Source organism: Aspergillus bombycis, assembly GCF_001792695.1.
Source record: "Aspergillus bombycis strain NRRL26010 chromosome Unknown contig00065, whole genome shotgun sequence".
Classification (NCBI taxonomy): Eukaryota; Fungi; Ascomycota; class Eurotiomycetes; order Eurotiales; family Aspergillaceae; genus Aspergillus; species Aspergillus bombycis.
In genome coordinates this window covers 134388-150787 of record NW_019170067.1, presented here as the reverse complement: position 1 = coordinate 150787, position 16400 = coordinate 134388, and the positions used below count along the sequence as shown (strand labels likewise).

Here is a 16400-nt window from a genome sequence, read left to right as displayed (position 1 = left end):
GTTCTGATACTATGATCTCAAGTGCACTTCTTGAAAGAAATAGATTGATTTTTGTTTAAACATCTCTAATAAATCCCTCTTTTAGAGGAATATAGTTACATACATCGCCACTACTACTCACTACCTACATGTTATTATTATTTCTTATTTGATAAACATAAGAGGGACTCTTGAGATACTAACAAGACATGGCTCCACCGTGAGTGTCACGTGATGATTTATTTGTTACGCATTCCACCAATGGATAACTAACTATCTCCAATTTTGGACGGGATCGGAGAACTAGTCTTCCAAATAAGGTTGCCTGAGATTCTGGTATACTTTCATCTCGACCAGTTACCACGAAGCCTCCCAGAATGGATGTCGTCAATGACTATTTGAGACGAACAGTAGAGAGAGAATGAGCATATCATCATCATGATCTACTTTCCTGGGACTTTCTTGGGGGAAAAGATCAACAACAACAACAACAACAACAACAACAACAACGGTCAAGATCACTTTCCTCCGTATAAGGTGATGGGGCAAGTGGAGCGCGCGGGAATGCGGGGTGCAGCCTTAGTGGACCACCTCCGGAGCTCTCGATGTCAGCTCTTGTCGTGTGATCCGGTTCTCCCGGATACATTCCAATGCCGAATTTCAGTAAAACTCGCAAGCCTTCAATTATCTGCTTGCTAGAAGTGGTGAAGATTGGAATGGTCAATGGAATTCGGTGTCCCAATCCCCAATGCCCTTCCTCATCACACCTTCTAGTACCTTATTGCGACTAGGTCGCTGACTGATTGACTACGACAACAAGGCTATAATGACATAATAACTTAAGTTGCAATGCTTATTGTAATCAGGATTACTCTATATAGGAGTAATAATGTTTAGGTATGTATGTATGTACACATGTAGATACATACTTCGTTTCTTTAAAGGATAAGGGCAAGTCATCCTAAGCCCTTGATAGTACCTAGGATGCTAATAGGTACGACCTTCTATGAGGTCCAATCTCGAATTGCAAATGACGAGTTAGGGTTCATGACCCCGCCTGGTACGACGTACTAATGTAGGTATCATGGAAGGAACCCTAGTCGTCTGGTATAGTAACGTACAATGAATGGATAGTACCCGTTGAGCATGTACTTTGGATGGGCCAGTCAGGTCACCTGCCCTCCCTCCTTCTGACATTCCCTCATACCCCCTCCCCCCTTCTCCTCTCTCCTTCTTCTTCTTCTTCCCTTCTCTCCTTTTTCCTCATCCCTTCTCTCATCCTCTTCTAATCTTGACCGAATCTCAACCATATCTACTCTGCGATTCCTACTACAGATTGGTAAGTTCTCCAGGTTCTCTATTCTTCGCTTTATACCACCAATACCAAAGCTTTATACACCCTGTCGTTAATAGTGACACTATCATGACGTCCAACGCTAACTCTGGTCAGCATTGATATCTCGCTTGATCCTTTCCCACACTCGCCCCTATCTCAACTATGTCGGCCGAACTCACAAAAGTCGATTCTGCCATTGCTGGCTTGTCAATAACTCCTAAGGAGGAGAAAGAAGCCGACAAGGCTTCAAAGAAGAACCACAGGCGTCACTCATCTCAGTCGGACGGTGTCTGGAATATCAAGGACTTGGGTAAACTTTCCCCTTCTGGAACTCAGGGCACCTGCCACCTATCCACGGACTACGCTAACTAGAAGTCTTCTAGAGGAAAGAAAGATTGAGTTGACCCTCCCCATTGAAACACAGAAGACCGGGTGGTAAGAACTAGGTCCAAGAACCATAAGTCCCGCGCTAACTCTATCTTCCCTAGGAAGCTCAACACCTCGCCGTCTACAATTGAGGACAAGGATATCCTCAAACTCCATCTCGTAACCCCCCCGGTGAAGAAGATTGATCTGCATTTCCCGTTGGGATTGGAGGTGACTGCTCGTAATCTCAAGGGAGTCACAATCAAGGACGCGCTGGACGCTATCTACAAGCAGTTCAAGAAGAAGGTATGCCGAATGTCTCTGCCATAAATCTCATTGCAGCTGCGATGAGACAGTACCGATTATACTTTATAGGTTACAAGAGTGAGACTGACGAACGTCTGTTCTTACGCAGGCTAATGATGAGCTGGATAAACCCTACCTTGCTGGTTTCGAGTGGGACAAGGAAGAGTGCTGGACACGCCTAATCGTCCACCAGAAAAAGGAAGGCCCGGCCCAACAGACCTCAAGTAAGAAGTCCAAGAAGAAGAAGGAGGAGGCATAGAACGGGCATGTTTATTGGTGTGCTAAGTGCCAATGGTTGCTCTCCTTTTCTGCCCAGGACGTACTTTCCAGACTTAAATCATTACTCTCATCTTCTTAGCACTTGGCTCGGGATGTAGAATCCTGGACTAGAGGGCGATTGCCCCTACGTAGCTTGATTTGATTCTACAATTGCAATATTACTTCACTTCTGTTTTCAGTCTTTACCTATTCCGACTAGTCTGCTTATTGGGATGGAGTTATGGGCAAGCCCCTGCTCTTTACCCTCAGTAGAACAGATCTCTCTCACTCCTGGCAATACTGACATATGAGGGATGGTGTTCCTCAAAAATCCGAGGCTAGCATAACCTAGAGACTATGCCTGATTTATTAGGCATAGTAGCTATTCGGCCGTATGTTGTGCATTCTATATTCAAGATGATGAATCGGAAACCAGAGAGCTCTGTGGTCTAGCAATGATATGGCTGAGAAGCACAGTGACGCAACAATGATTACGAATATACGAGCCTTTATTATTGTCGTTGTCGTTGTCGTTGCTGTTGTTGTCGTTATTGTATTATTATTATTATTATTATTCTGATGCTGGAACACTAACGGTACACCGCTGTGCAAAGACTTTGATCCTCACCATAAGAGTAATGCCTCACCAGACGCCCGCAAAGGTGCACCAAAGGTTAAAGAAGAAGAAGAAGAAGAAGAAACCACGGTGACCAGAGCCCGAGCCGTTCATGGGTGAGGCAGACATGCGTTATCGTATCCGTCCTGTTTCACCACCACCGAACAACACCAATACAATCTCATCCAAAATAGTGTACATCAAGTGAGTGTTGAGGCGCCGATTGTTCAAAGTTGCAAAGATTCTCCGCGCGGCTCCTTGAGCATTGGTCCGTCCAACTACATTGCCTGCCATATCCGGGATTAAGGTGGCTAAGACCAGGCTAGCCTCGGTGCGACTTTTCAGTCGCTCTGATGTCGTTCGGATTCCATTTTCACGCAGGAAGCCACCTGGCCACAGGGATTCCTTGACTACGCCAATGTATCGAAGTAATGATTCGTCCTGTACTAGGGACCGGGCACCTTCGCGGACCTTCCGTTCGATGGTTCCTCCGAGTAATTGATGGAGAACGACGACAACCGCACGGCCCCGGAGCCAGTTGTTGCCTTTGTTTAACTCAAAGGCCTCTAGGAACAGGTCACATATCGGTTTGATAAATGGTTCCAGTTCTCGATCCTCAAATGCGTTCAGCTCTGCCTCAGCTTCGGCTGTAGTCACGACGTCCTCGGTCGCTAGCCCTGCGGCAGTTATAGTGTTGGCTTGCTGGCTAGTCGCTGCAGAGATGAGATTCTGCCCTGCTGTCGAGAGCTGATCGAGTACACCAAAGTTACCCAGGAAATCATCCATACCATCAGCAACCGAATTGTAAATTCGGGTCACTAAGTCCTTAGTCTCTCCATCACGAGGGGTCTCGTCGCGTGGGATGATGGCTCGCTGGGAGAGGAAGGCTCGTAGGTCACGGCTTCGGCAAACCTCTGGTAGGAGAAGCAATTTCTGCAAATACGCCTCTAGCGCTAGGCGCCGCTTTTGCAAAAACTCCCGTTGAAGCTTCATGACCATCCGTCGCCGTGGGAATTCTAAGTGCCGCACCGATGGATACCTCATGCGAAGTTTATGGTGAAGTTCGTGGAACTCACTGTATCTGCGGGCAACAACCCAGGATGCTGCTGGCATTTGTTCTCCAGCATTCCTTTGCACTTCAACCACGTCTAGAACAATCGTTAGTCAAGCAACACTATCTGGAAAAGGAAGGAGGTGAAATTGACATACACATTGCAAATTCTCGACCGTCCTCTTCTTTCCCTACAACAATAGATGTAATTCGAACGGTTGAACGACCATACAAGCTGTTGTCGCTTTCTTGGATCATGTACTGTTGCCGCTGCATGTCCTTGCGGCGGATTTCCCGTTGAATGCTAGCTTTTGACTTTCGTAGAATTCTAAGCTCTGCAGTATTGTTTGTGAGCTCAGCTTTCCGCGTCAAGGCATCAACTACTGATTCCTGGGATCCAAGTTTCTCAATCTCTACCGTGAGTGCCTCGATTGCTTCCGTCAAGCCAAGATCTCCAGGAGCGGCTTCATGGACCTCGTCGGCTGGATCTTTGTCCTCTATTTCAACTGGTTCCTCATATTCATCCTCAATGAATTTATGATGGTCGGGAAAGAGATCATCAGCAAAAACACCCAGTCGCGAAGATTCATCCACCAACCCTAGAGAAGAGATGTTGGGCTTAGCCTTGTCGTCTGCTCGTGTGAATTCCACATAACTAGGAGGCGATTGTGGATATCGATCATTGCTGGACAGCCTAGATGACGAGGCATCATTGTTTCTGAGCTCTTCTAATCTATTATTTTTTGGCTCGTTCGTAATGATATCGTTCAACGCAGCCTCCATAGTTTCAATTACTTGATTCTGACTCGCTTCGTTCTCGCCATTCTGTGAGTCGCGGCCAAGGCTCTGCGTTGACATCGCAAGAGGGTCTGTATCGTAGTCGTCATCGAATAACGGGGCAGACTGCTCGGAGTCCAAGGAACGTCTTGGAGAATCTTCATCGTCAAATAGTTTCCCCATAGCCCGTACATCACTAGAGGAAACGGCGGCCCTGCGCAGGTCTTTTGATTTGAACCCAGGATGAGATGCTGTACGGCCTATCAATGGAGGAAGTGGCCGTCTCTCGGATGTCTCCGCGATAGGGGCGACATCCTCATGTGCTACAGTTGCCGTATGAGGTTCAAAATGAGATGTTTCATCCGAGGCGAGATATTTATAGAATAAGTCGGATTGTCGAAATTTGGGGTAATACACATTCTGTAGCTCCTCTAATACCGCAGATTGAGTACTCAATATTACTGTCCGAGCTTGGCGATACTGCTCCGGAGTAGCTCGCCCCCCGGCGCTCAAGAAGGTTTTCACAGCTCGACGCGACTCGGCCGTTACTTTAAGTTGGGGCTTCGACAGATACGTTTCGCTGATTAAAGCCATGTCATTTTTATCTGTTTCCATCCATGTCGTGGAGCTTGGGGAGGTCTCATCACCAAAGTCATCTTCGAGTGGGTTGCGTAAGCCATCAACGACAATCCAGAATTGCACGAGAAACATAAGTTGTTGACGGTCCATGAACTCCATAAAGTAAGAGAGACCTGATGCATCATGCATTACATCCACCAAGGACGCCTCTTGAGCTGGTGGAGACTTTTGGCAGCGGAAGTGCGTCGTAGCTGCGGTGGCGTGCGATGCGTGACTACTAGCTGGAGCTGAAAGTTTTCTCACCTTCTGGTCAAGAACTCTCTTCCCCGTCTCTAATCGCCGAAGATAGACGGGATCTTGCCCTTCTACCATACTTTCCCGCTTCAACTGGCTTGCAACAAGAGCTCTGAACCGTCTAGCATCGGAAAGATTGTTACAACGCCGGATGGCTCGAACGAAACGCTCAAAAGCCCTTTCGGAATCAGTTGGCGAGAGCCGCGGGAATGGATTACCATGTTTTGACTTGGGCACCGGTGATGCATGCTCATCCAATGCCGCTCGAAGCTTGCGCACCGTTTTGCGATCCTGAAGAGCTGTCCGTCCATAAGCTTCCACCAACTGATTCCAGGTGTCAGGATCTGACAGAAGGGATAGTATAGGGAAGAGCACAGCGCATGAGAGTAGCTCCCTCACCAAAACGGAAACGATACGACTGCTTAAAACGGTTTCAGGAAACAATTGAGGCAGTAGCCCAACTGTAACGTTCCTAAGGTATTCCTGCTCTACTAGCTTTTGGTCTGAGAGAGACAGCACTGCAGCGGGATGTAGATGGCCGTCGCGATACTTGCTTGCAATTGCAATGTCGAGCTCATCGGACTCGGTGACATTTCGAGTCAAATTCCGTCCCCGCACCGATCGTTCGGCAACGTCGAACTCTTTAAGGTGTGTGGTCAGAATAGGAAATATACGGGAGACGATGAGCGATATAAGATCTTCCGTAAGTAACCGATCGCGTAGGTTTCCAATGGCAGCCCGAATCACTTGGTCTACCTCACTCACAAACGTTGAGTTCGGACTGATACCTCGATACCATGACGTTATGAAATCCCGGGTTACAAGCGCCAGAAGTTCGTCGATACCTTCAGACACCATAAAGGATTGCGGGTAGAGGGAGACGGATTTATAAGTGGAGCGCTTCTTTAGACCTTGAATTTCACTTTGCCAGTGGGGGGGAGTGAGAAACGCGATAGGCAGACACTGGGGCCGGGAGTTGCCTGCATCGTTAGAGTTCCGGGTTGTGAAGAGTACAAGACCAAAGAAGGCGACTGAAGAAAGCAGAACGCCTAGTCCAACGGCATACCCAAGGTACCGCAAAAATGGTAGGCAACGTACAGCCAACCCCCAGGCAATGAAAGCACCAGTGCCCAGTATGACAATATCACGATACTTCAGGGCCATTTTCCCGGAGCACTCGTACGACGAATGAGAATTGTTTCATGACGATTTAAAAAAGGCAGGTAGCTGTTAAAGTCCGGGCATATAAAAGGTTGCTAGAGGGGGAAGCTTGATGCCGTGTGGATTAATCCTGGATGATCGGCGATAATGGTGGTCGGCGGGCGGTGAGGAGGTTTCAATTGGGTTGACCCCGAGGTCCCGGGTTGAAATGACAGTACGTACCGCCTATCGTACGTAGTAGTACCTAACCCAATGTATGTATGTACTTGTACTCTGTAGTATACCTAACATACTCCGTACGGAGTAGTAGGCACACTTACTAGCTGTAGCAATCCCAATACCCACCGCTTTCAGTATCTGCCAATCCCGTATTTGCGGAGAAGAGCGAAGACGTCATGCCGCTTTAGTTATCGTTTTTTCTTGGTCCTAGTATTTATGATTTCGGTTCTCTCTCCACTTCCCCCAACCAACAACAACGACGCCTCACCCAAAATCTCCCTTCGTCCTCCACTTCTCCCTTTCAGTTTTCTGTATCTCATCCTGGGCTTGGACCTTTCCACACGATGACTACTCTTTCAAATTTCCTTGATCTATCTCAATCGTCCTTCAACTGTACGTCTTAACTCTCATCTGTACGGACGCATGTGATTCTCAACTCGGCTGGCTGATCTCATAGGGGCTGCACTCTCCATCGCTTTCAACCCAATCTTCTGGAAGTAGGTGTTTCTCACTGTTTGTTCTCTCGATGGATTCCTCGGCTCTCTGAATTTCTCATGGAGACTGTTGACTGATCACAGCTTTCCGTCATTAGCATTGTTGCCCGTGCCGGTTGGTCAAGGCCTCCTCCCGCTCTTTCACTACTAAACCTCAATCTATGGACCCAATTCATTTTCAGTATAGAGGGCTCATGTTCTAAATCTTTCGCCATTTTCTTGTAGAATATCGGAGACACTACCTGACTCGTATATTCGGTAATCCATATTACGGCTGTTACTTCCTCGCAATCGCCATCTTTACCCTGGGAATCGTGCGCGACCATGTGTATCAGTTGGCCCTGGAAGACCAGCCCTATTATGCCCCTGTGCACCAACCAATTCTGGGCGGCGTCTTGTTCGCTGTGGGATCCGTTCTTGTTCTTTCCAGCATGTATGCCCTAGGCGTCACCGGAACCTACCTCGGAGATTATTTTGGTATTCTCATGGATACCCCCGTCACTGGCTTCCCTTTCAATGTCACTGGCTCCCCTATGTATTGGGGAAGCACTCTGAATTTCCTGGGTGTCGCACTTTACAAGGGCAAAGTTGCCGGAATCCTCCTGGCCGCCGAGGTGTTCATTCTGTACTGGTTTGCTCTTCAATGGGAGGAGTAAGTCTGTTATACTTTTCCTTAGAATCTTGCCCTTACGCAACATGCCCTTATATCTCTTCCAAGCATCCATGCCGTGCCCACTGACCCACGATTCTGTAGTCCTTTCACTGCTGAGATCTATGCCAAGCGCGAGCGCGAACGTGCAAAGGCCAAGCAAGGCGGCAAGAGCCAGTAAAAATGATATGGCATTGCGGCCAGTACAAGCCACGACTGAAAGGCGAGGCCAACACTTACAGGATTGAGTCTTTGGACTTTCAACAACCATCAATCCATGTCAGCCGGGAGGAAATGGATAGACACAGCCCCGGGGGTGGGGGGCTGACTAGGAACTACGTGATCAAGATGCTAGAGTGGGATTCAACAATGGAAGGAAGCCTGAGAAGACGCAACAAAACCGTGACAGACACGTTCCAGATGATATGAGGGCGAATATGGAGAGTAGTCATATAACAGAAAAGAAATCAAAAGACGGGATATTTCTACCTGCTTTTACACCTTCCTTTATAGGATGAATCATGCATATCATTTGCAACGCCCCAACTCCGTAGGATAAGTGACCGGTAAATATAAAGATAATGCTTCGTGTCTCATAGAGATCTTTGACTCATACAAAAGCCGTGGCAGTAGTTACCAACGGCTGCCAAAGATACCTCATTCCAGGGCCAGAAAATGTTAAATACTTAACAAACCCTGGGTCATCGATCTATGTAACCAGTATCAATAATTATGAGCCGTAGAAGTGAGCCATCGCATCTATGCTCGCCGGCCTCTGCCTCTTTTGTTTGAAGCGCGGCTTTCCTCGACCATCTCTATCTCATCCTCGTCCGCGCCCTTCTTGAGATCTTCACCTTCCGCCAGTCCCCATCTTTCCCGGTCATACCAGTCTTCTCCGTCACTCATTTCGCCCACGTGGCCTTCCGCTTTGCACCACTCGAGCACACCATCTTTCATACGACAGGCTCGAAGCAGGCATTCCAACATGTGCTCGAAGCCCCTGACAGTCTCCTCCTGTTTCTGCACATATGACCACAGGAGCCGTCGTGTATCTTCGGCTTCCATGGACGACAGGCCAAGATTGGGATCTGGACGGATAGAGTCAGGCACGAGAAAGAGAGGGTGTGGCATAGGAAGTGAGCTGAGGGTGTCAGAGGAAGGGGATGATGGTAAGTGGTCTGATTCATCCTCTTGTGGATTTGCTGCATTAGTCTGGGCTCGAGTCGTCATCCGACGAGGTGGCTCGGGGGAAAACCCGTCCTGTATCTCTTCATCTTTGTCCGTTTCATCACCGTGGACATTTCCGCGACCCTCATAGGCCGTATCGATGTTCTCATTTCCTGAGTCAGTTCGATCACTCGCAATTCCTTTTCTGTTTTCATGGAGTCCATCCCCGTTAGATATTTGACTGCGTCCCAAGTGTGAATTTACTGCGTCACTGGTGGTAGCTTCAACAATGTCTAGATGCTGGGGAAGATTTCCAACGGGAGTCTCAACCTCTTCGGACTTGGGTTCTCTTGTCTGCTCATGGTCATTCATAGGGCCACCACCCTCCATCTCATTATTGCGAACACCAGCCATTTCAATGTCTTGTTCTGCAGCATGGGAATTTTGGGTGTCCTTACTTTCCGTTGTCTGGGCTTCATTTGATGTCCTGACAATTGGGACAAAATTATGTGATCCATGGCTACGACCTGTCATTTCTACTATCGTCGAAAGACTGGGAACTCCGGGCTGTCCATTTGGGCCGATTGGGGATTTGTGACCCGGGGTGACAAGCCGAGGCTCAAAGATCCATCTGTCTTCGGGAGTCTCAACTGTTCCACATGGCATCCAAGAGCTATCGCCAAGGAACAGTCTGTGGAGGTTCCTCGCACGCCATAAAAGCGCCCGTTCCTGGCGTAGTTTAGCCTCAATGGCCTTGGTCATGTTCGAGAGAGCATTTGACGTATAGGCATGGGACAAGGAAGGGTGGGTAGGTAATTCCGATGGATGTTTTAATGGGCACAGGAAATCTAGTAAGCACATTCGCATCAGTCGTTCGGGAAAGTCATGAATCATCTGTAATGGGGAAACGAGATACTAACTTTCTAATGCGATCTCAGAAAATGGATTCTCTTCCGCTGCAGCGGCATCTGCCTCAGAGTCTTCATCATCCTCGTCTAGCTCATCCCCTTCTGAGTCGTAGCGCACGGGGTTGGGCTGTAGGATATAGCGAGTGTAACCAGCATGATCAATTTTCTGTCCAAGGTATAATGAATGTCAGCCGCTGAGGTCTTATTCTGGCCTAGAACAAAGAAGTGAGGGCACCCTGGAGGGACCTTCATGGCTGCGGAATGGTGCCTACCTGCTTATAAAGGTCTTCCGGCTGGATATACCCCAGTGCGCCCTCCCGCACATGTTTAGCGTTTGTCCGTAGTTTGTTGCCTCGGTTTGTCGGCTGAGCGATGGGATCATCGGGGCCTGAGACTAGAGTCAAAAGACCGAGATAAAGAGGTATGACCGGAAAACTAGAACTAAAGGAAAGCAGTAAGACTTACAGTCATTTTCTTTGCGTAAAGCCCTTTTCATACCAACGATTGTTTCGGCGATGAGAGCCGCCTGCGCCGCCATGATTATGGCCGAATCAAAGGGAAGGTAAAGTAACTCGAATATAGACAGTCGCAGTGCAATTGAAAAGAGGCGGGAAAAGACCAGAGTAAAAGTGGTCAGATTAGGTATCCCATAAAACACCCCCGAGTCAGAAAAATTCAAGTATTCATGTAGAACCCTTTATACGGAGCATTGAATAGTGACGAGAGGATACAGCAGAAATCAAAGAGGGTAATTCTGCGCAGCTTTCAGTTCGGTGTCTTTGCTGAACGGAATGGGGCTGCGGCCCCGATCGACGCTGCTAGCTTGCTTTGAAGACATGATAAGGGCACGGCACGTGACCACGACATACTTCGATGATAACACAATTGAGTACATAGAGTATCTACTATGCCACTTCTACGATACTCTAACTGCTTTTATCTGGCCCCTTGGGTATGAAGATCAGGGATATATGAAACATAAAAGGTACTTGTACATGAATAACAAGGATATCATGATGGAGAATGCAATGGGCCAACAACACAGCGCGCAAAATGACAACTATATACAGCACAAGGGTACTGCTCACATAAAAGACTTCGTCTGTAACCCCTCCCGCTTTCAGTTATCTCCCTCTGCAGGTCTCGTTTCCTCCTGCTTCCCGACCCGCTAGCTGAATCAGACCTGCCCGGTAAACATTGCCGTCAAATTGGATGGACGATGTTGACGGACTCTTACGCAGTGTCTGCGGACTAGCGCCAGAACCTTCGCTTTGTAGGAGTGAACTCGTGCTGAACCTACCACCCTGGTTCATGGATCTGGCGTTCACCGATATGTTGCGGACCCCCTAAGTCGTCGTGCACGTCATGCGACTCAACGTGCCGTGCACTGGCAAGGCTTAGTTCGCTGAGCAACCGAGGAAGCGGTGCTATTGCCTCTGAGTAGTTCTGTGCCAAGCTTGATTGGCTTAGTCCTCTGGCCATTGAACCCAGTGGCCGTACATTCAAGGATTCTTCGGACAGAGATTCGAGATACGTAGACTGTCGATTGTCATCCGTATAGATAGAGGCAGACATTGCCGTAGACCACGGACGTTCATGTATGGATCGCCTGTAGTCATCATAGTAACTGGAGCTATATAAAGTATCAGTGCGGCTAGCTGTGCTTCGAGCTCTCTCCAGGGCACGAAGACCTGAAGATGTTCTGCGGCCAAACTGACCGGAGAACATGGGGTTGGACGAGTTTCGGTTCTTCGCCCTACTGTGAACGAATGCCTCCAACGAATCAGCCTCCGAAATTGTCAGTGTGTCAGGCTCAACTGTTCGTAAGCTCATCCGCTTTGAAAGCTCTACACTACCTCTTGCTCGAGGTGGGGGCCGAGGAAACAAAGGTGCTAGGTTCCCAACGCCGCTTTCGTCGCTTTGGAAAGATGCATGCGTATTTTGCCATGACACTCTAACTACTCCATGCCCAGGAGGCCCGAAGCCACCGGCACCGTGCCCTGCACCGCTAAGCCTTACGGGAAGTCCTGATGAAACGGATGATATTCCACTAGAACGTTTGGAGTACCTTCTCGATTTGGATGAGTGCACTGAGTTTCGCTTTAACGATCTCCTTGGTTGGATTGGTTTGAGAGGTTCTCGCTTTCGTGAATTAGTGGTAGCCCGCCTGCGCATAGGTGGACTGTTCTGGAACGACAGCCGCTTGAGTGGAATGGCAATATCGTCGACCTGCTTCTCCTTTCCTGGCTCAGATACTTTCAACGGAGCGATATCCCAATCAACAGTCGAAGCGGAAAGTGTGTTTGTCCTGCCTTCGGTAGGTCGTCCCTGTTCACTGTCGTCCAAGGGACTTGTGTCCCACAAAGGCCCTAGTTCCAATTTTGGTGGGTTCGAGGATAGTCCCGGGGGTTCTCTGGTCGGTTTAGAGAGATTGCATTGAGTGGTCTCTTCAGAAGGCTGACAGCATTGTAGCTCTGAGCCATTTGAGTCTGGCACTTTCTCCTTCGACAGCTGTTCTTCTTCATGTGTCCTGCGCTTGCGGCGCCAGCAACAAAAAAGAAGCAAAAGACTCGTTAAAAAGGCAAAAGGAATCACGACCGAAATAGCAATTATTCCGGCTTTCTTTCCATCGATTCCCTCGGAGGAGCCTGCGGACTTGTCTGTGCCTTGATCAGGAGAATTTCCATTGTCTAAGATATTAATTGCAAATTTCTTGGTATCTTCTGCGGTCCCCTCATGAGCGGTAAGCTTAACTGTATATTTGTTTGGGCTGAAATCAGCTGGAACAAAGCCGTGAAGAGTTTTGTTATCGGGATTGTACTGCAGCCATGGGAGCTGAGTTCCCAGATCGACTTCAAGTTGAACGGAATCATTCGTCAGGACTGTATTGTCAAAAACAAAATAAAAGTAGCTTCCGATGACCACATCGCATTCGGCTATATCGTGAAAGAATTGGGAGTATTGCAGACTAACGATAAGCCTTGCTATATCTTGATACTTGTCTGTGACGGAAATAGTGATATTTTCATCCGCCACACCAACCGGTGGAGTCCCTGTAAATGAGATAGTAGTGTTGTCAAACTCTAGCCAGGAAGGAGAGTCTGTTTGGATATCAGTCAAATCAGCATTTGCTGGTTCTCGCCCATCTAATCTCAACGCCTCCCTGAACCGAGGGCTGGTAAACTGCTCTCCTCTGCTAACGAAGAAAGTCTGCACACTTTGGTTGAATGAGAGAATATGCGGGCTGACAGTCACATCAAAAGTCATGGTGGCTGCGCTGAAACCAGCCACATCTGAGGCGACAAGGCTAAAAGCGAAAGTCTGAGGTCCAATATTAGGTGCGACACCTGAAAATCGAAGATTTGACTGGTCAAATCCCACCCAGGAAGGTAGCGGGGCATTACCTGGAGATGTCCCATAGTATACGGTGGAGGGGCGGGTGTTGGTAAAAGTGTCATGATCGAAAGATATGTCAAAGGCATCCCCAGAATGAATCAGAATTGTCGATGGAGCAGACGTCGCGGCAATCGCTTCGAGCTGAGGAAGCAGTGGTTTCCCAGGTCTTGGTCCATCATCTTCAGTCACGATGAGAGTGACTTCCATGCTTGCTGACTCTGATTCATCTGATGCTACAAGATCAAATTTCACAATCCCCTCATCTTCCCCCCCAGGTGTGCCGAATAAAGTGCGGCTTTTGCTATCCACTCGAAGCCATGATGGGGCGTTTGAGAGCGAATATGTTGTTGACGGGTCACTCCCACCGAATGTGCCCTGGGAAAAAAAAAACTGATATCTTTGCGCGACCCGTGCCACAGGTGGCAGCTGTGAATTGATCGGGTAGTTTGAAACCAACTTTGCATCAACAATCCACGTAAAACCAAGCATAACCAACCAGATGAGCGCCATGTCTTCGAGATAGACAGAACGGTTCTAGACGATACTTTATCGATAGAACAGGCAAATATTCTATTGTCCACCCAGGAGATATTCTGGCGACCATTTGGGTGGCGCGAAAATTAGTTGAAGAGTAGAAAATAAGTCGTAAGAAGAACCTGAAATGGACATTGGAGAATATGCCTGTCTATCCTTAGAATAGGGACTACCATTCTCCCCGGTGATCGCGCCTAAGGGCTAGTCAAAGCACAGGAGAAGCGCGATTCGTGAGACCCCTTCATCCGAGCCATGCCTAGATATCTTTGACGTCACTAAATTATGGCGAATAATCGGCGAAGAGTAATAATAGTAGTAGCTGCCGCGCGATAAAGCACACTTCGCGAAATGCACAGTCATGCAAGGGGTAGTGGTTTGTGGAAGCCAAGGAGGTCCTCCGAACAGAACTTTCGGTAGGGCTTGACTCCTTCGAGTACTTGAGGGGTTGGTAGGCGAAGAATGTCAGCGATCATACGTGTTTGTCCCTTCCTAAAGTTAAAAACTAAGGGAGGAAAGAAAAAAGGTGCCCTTGAGAGTCCCATTCCTCTCGCAGGGGGCTAACAGAGGTAGGTGTATCGTATAATGATAGGTATACACGTCAAGGGCCACGACCGACGTCTAGTATCATTCTGATTTCAGCGCCCTAGCGCGTAGTAATCGGCGATTTCCTCACGTTCTTCGAATCCAAGTTGGAGACACAGGGCATTGGGATGGGTTCTGGCCTTGTCCACGCATAATTGGATATGCTAGCAGCCTCCTATTGCAGATATAGTCGAATATAACCCAGTAATTTCATCCCGACGCTTTGCCAATAATGACTTACTATACAAGAGTTTGTGTGACAGCGCTCTTCCTTCCTGTTGAACATAGACAGAAGCGACTAAAGGGAAGCGTGCATCCAATGCCGCACTCGTCGCATACAAGACCTTCGTGTTCGGCTTCTTCTCCCAGTGACTTTCACTGGATCCAAATGTCTCATTGGTGGGGAACGGCTTTTTACCGACGCGTGTAATCTGAGTAAGAACCTCGAATGCGTGGCTCCTTTCCAAGGAATGAATGTCTAATATGTTCAATTCCCTATTCCACATTCCTGACGATCCCTCCGGGACCTACATTCTAGGTTGTTAGAGATAGCTGTAGTGGTGTGGCGCGTCTCGATATCCTGATAGGGTATTTTGGCAGACAGCGATTTGTTCATCGCGAAGGTGAATAGTATTTGTATGGAGTACTAGATTCGTCCAGGCAGGAACTTGAAAATACTCCGATCGCCAGGAACCAATCGTATGCGTAACAACTCTCCCCACCGCTGGATAGAAGTACTAAGGAACCTATGGTGGACATTGCGACAGAGTATTATAGTAGTAGTCTACTTATCGAGTACGGAGTACTTTATACATAAAGACTACTAAAGTTCCTGGCCCAAAATTCCACCATGAACCTTTTGCCGCTGTTGGTCGTGACCAATCAGCTGACCTTCGTAACCATTGCATCTATCCATTGTCCGGGTACTTAGAACTGTACCTTCTCCGAAGGACTCGGAGTAAGTTCACCATCTCTAGCGCATATCTGACATTCTTGCCAATACTTCAAACCCCAGTATTTTATTCTAGTTTTAGTTCTTAATTTTTTCTTCCTTCTTCCCTCCTACTTCTTTTTGGGCACATCGAATTCTAAAAATGCCTTCTCAATCCGACGACAAGCGTCAGGCGGCACGCGAAGTTATTGACATTCTTCACGAGATCTCTACGCTTCTCGTATGTGAGCCATCCATTCCTTCCCATGGCGTTATCGTTCGTAATGCTATATTTGTCACCCCCGTCCTGACGATCTGATCCACTGGATATGTAGAACACGGCTTTGGACAGAACTGATCTTTCTCTTTGCGTCTCACTCATCGAGAACGGCGTTAATCCTGACGCCCTTGCTGTGAGTTTCGGGCTTTCCAATGCATCTTCTCTCCATTAGGCGCTAGAGTGCTAACAGACCCCTTTAAATGCTCAGACGATTATAAAGGACTTGAGAAAAGAAGCCACAGCCGCCCCACAGCTCACCACGAATGAGAATGACCTTGGTGAATAGATGCAGTTCTGACTTTGCGTCTTCTTCTCTTCTAATTCCTTACGCGGCTTTAATTCAGTGATGCCCTCGTTCCAGACATTGGAAATATAGTTACAATAAAGCAACTCGTTACATTGTGGTGTTTTGCTTCATTGTATTGACACGTTTATGTATGTTAACTCAGCTTTTGGTATCGTGCTGCAGTCTCTGGTATCATTGTCAACTCTAGGCGTCAATTCTGAATAACTACGA

General features: G+C 47.9%; 6 protein-coding genes across 6 annotated transcripts; 3 read left to right on the top strand and 3 right to left on the bottom strand.

The window, feature by feature from the left end:
- Nucleotides 1–1477: 1477 nt before the first annotated feature.
- Nucleotides 1478–2246, top strand: ABOM_006898 (uncharacterized protein; the record flags this gene model as incomplete). The annotated part of the gene is made up of 4 exons (XM_022534027.1): nt 1478–1625; nt 1699–1750; nt 1804–1987; nt 2097–2246. 4 exons carry the CDS (start codon nt 1478–1480, stop codon nt 2244–2246), a joined length of 534 nt encoding a protein of 177 aa, XP_022387488.1.
- Nucleotides 2247–2993: 747 nt separating this feature from the next.
- Nucleotides 2994–6726, bottom strand: rgsC (putative intermediate filament protein (Mdm1); the record flags this gene model as incomplete). Its single annotated transcript, XM_022534026.1, has 2 exons — nt 2994–4009; nt 4071–6726. 2 exons carry the CDS (start codon nt 6724–6726, stop codon nt 2994–2996), a joined length of 3672 nt encoding a protein of 1223 aa, XP_022387495.1.
- Nucleotides 6727–7286: 560 nt separating this feature from the next.
- ABOM_006896 (bifunctional phosphatidyl-N-methylethanolamine N-methyltransferase/phosphatidyl-N-dimethylethanolamine N-methyltransferase) lies at nt 7287–8266 on the top strand (the record flags this gene model as incomplete). The annotated part of the gene is made up of 5 exons (XM_022534025.1): nt 7287–7335; nt 7400–7439; nt 7535–7551; nt 7662–8088; nt 8191–8266. The coding sequence occupies 5 exons, from the start codon at nt 7287–7289 to the stop codon at nt 8264–8266; spliced, it is 609 nt and encodes a 202-aa protein (XP_022387494.1).
- Nucleotides 8267–8844: 578 nt separating this feature from the next.
- On the bottom strand, nt 8845–10698 carry ABOM_006895 (RXT2 domain-containing protein; the record flags this gene model as incomplete). The annotated part of the gene is made up of 4 exons (XM_022534024.1): nt 8845–10100; nt 10173–10326; nt 10433–10548; nt 10626–10698. The coding sequence occupies 4 exons, from the start codon at nt 10696–10698 to the stop codon at nt 8845–8847; spliced, it is 1599 nt and encodes a 532-aa protein (XP_022387497.1).
- Nucleotides 10699–11456: 758 nt separating this feature from the next.
- On the bottom strand, nt 11457–13763 carry ABOM_006894 (putative transmembrane glycoprotein; the record flags this gene model as incomplete). Its single annotated transcript, XM_022534023.1, has 1 exon — nt 11457–13763. The coding sequence occupies one exon, from the start codon at nt 13761–13763 to the stop codon at nt 11457–11459; it is 2307 nt and encodes a 768-aa protein (XP_022387496.1).
- Nucleotides 13764–15766: 2003 nt separating this feature from the next.
- Nucleotides 15767–16169, top strand: ABOM_006893 (mitotic-spindle organizing protein 1; the record flags this gene model as incomplete). Its single annotated transcript, XM_022534022.1, has 3 exons — nt 15767–15880; nt 15939–16016; nt 16092–16169. The coding sequence occupies 3 exons, from the start codon at nt 15767–15769 to the stop codon at nt 16167–16169; spliced, it is 270 nt and encodes an 89-aa protein (XP_022387491.1).
- Between the last annotated feature and the right edge of the window lie 231 nt (nt 16170–16400).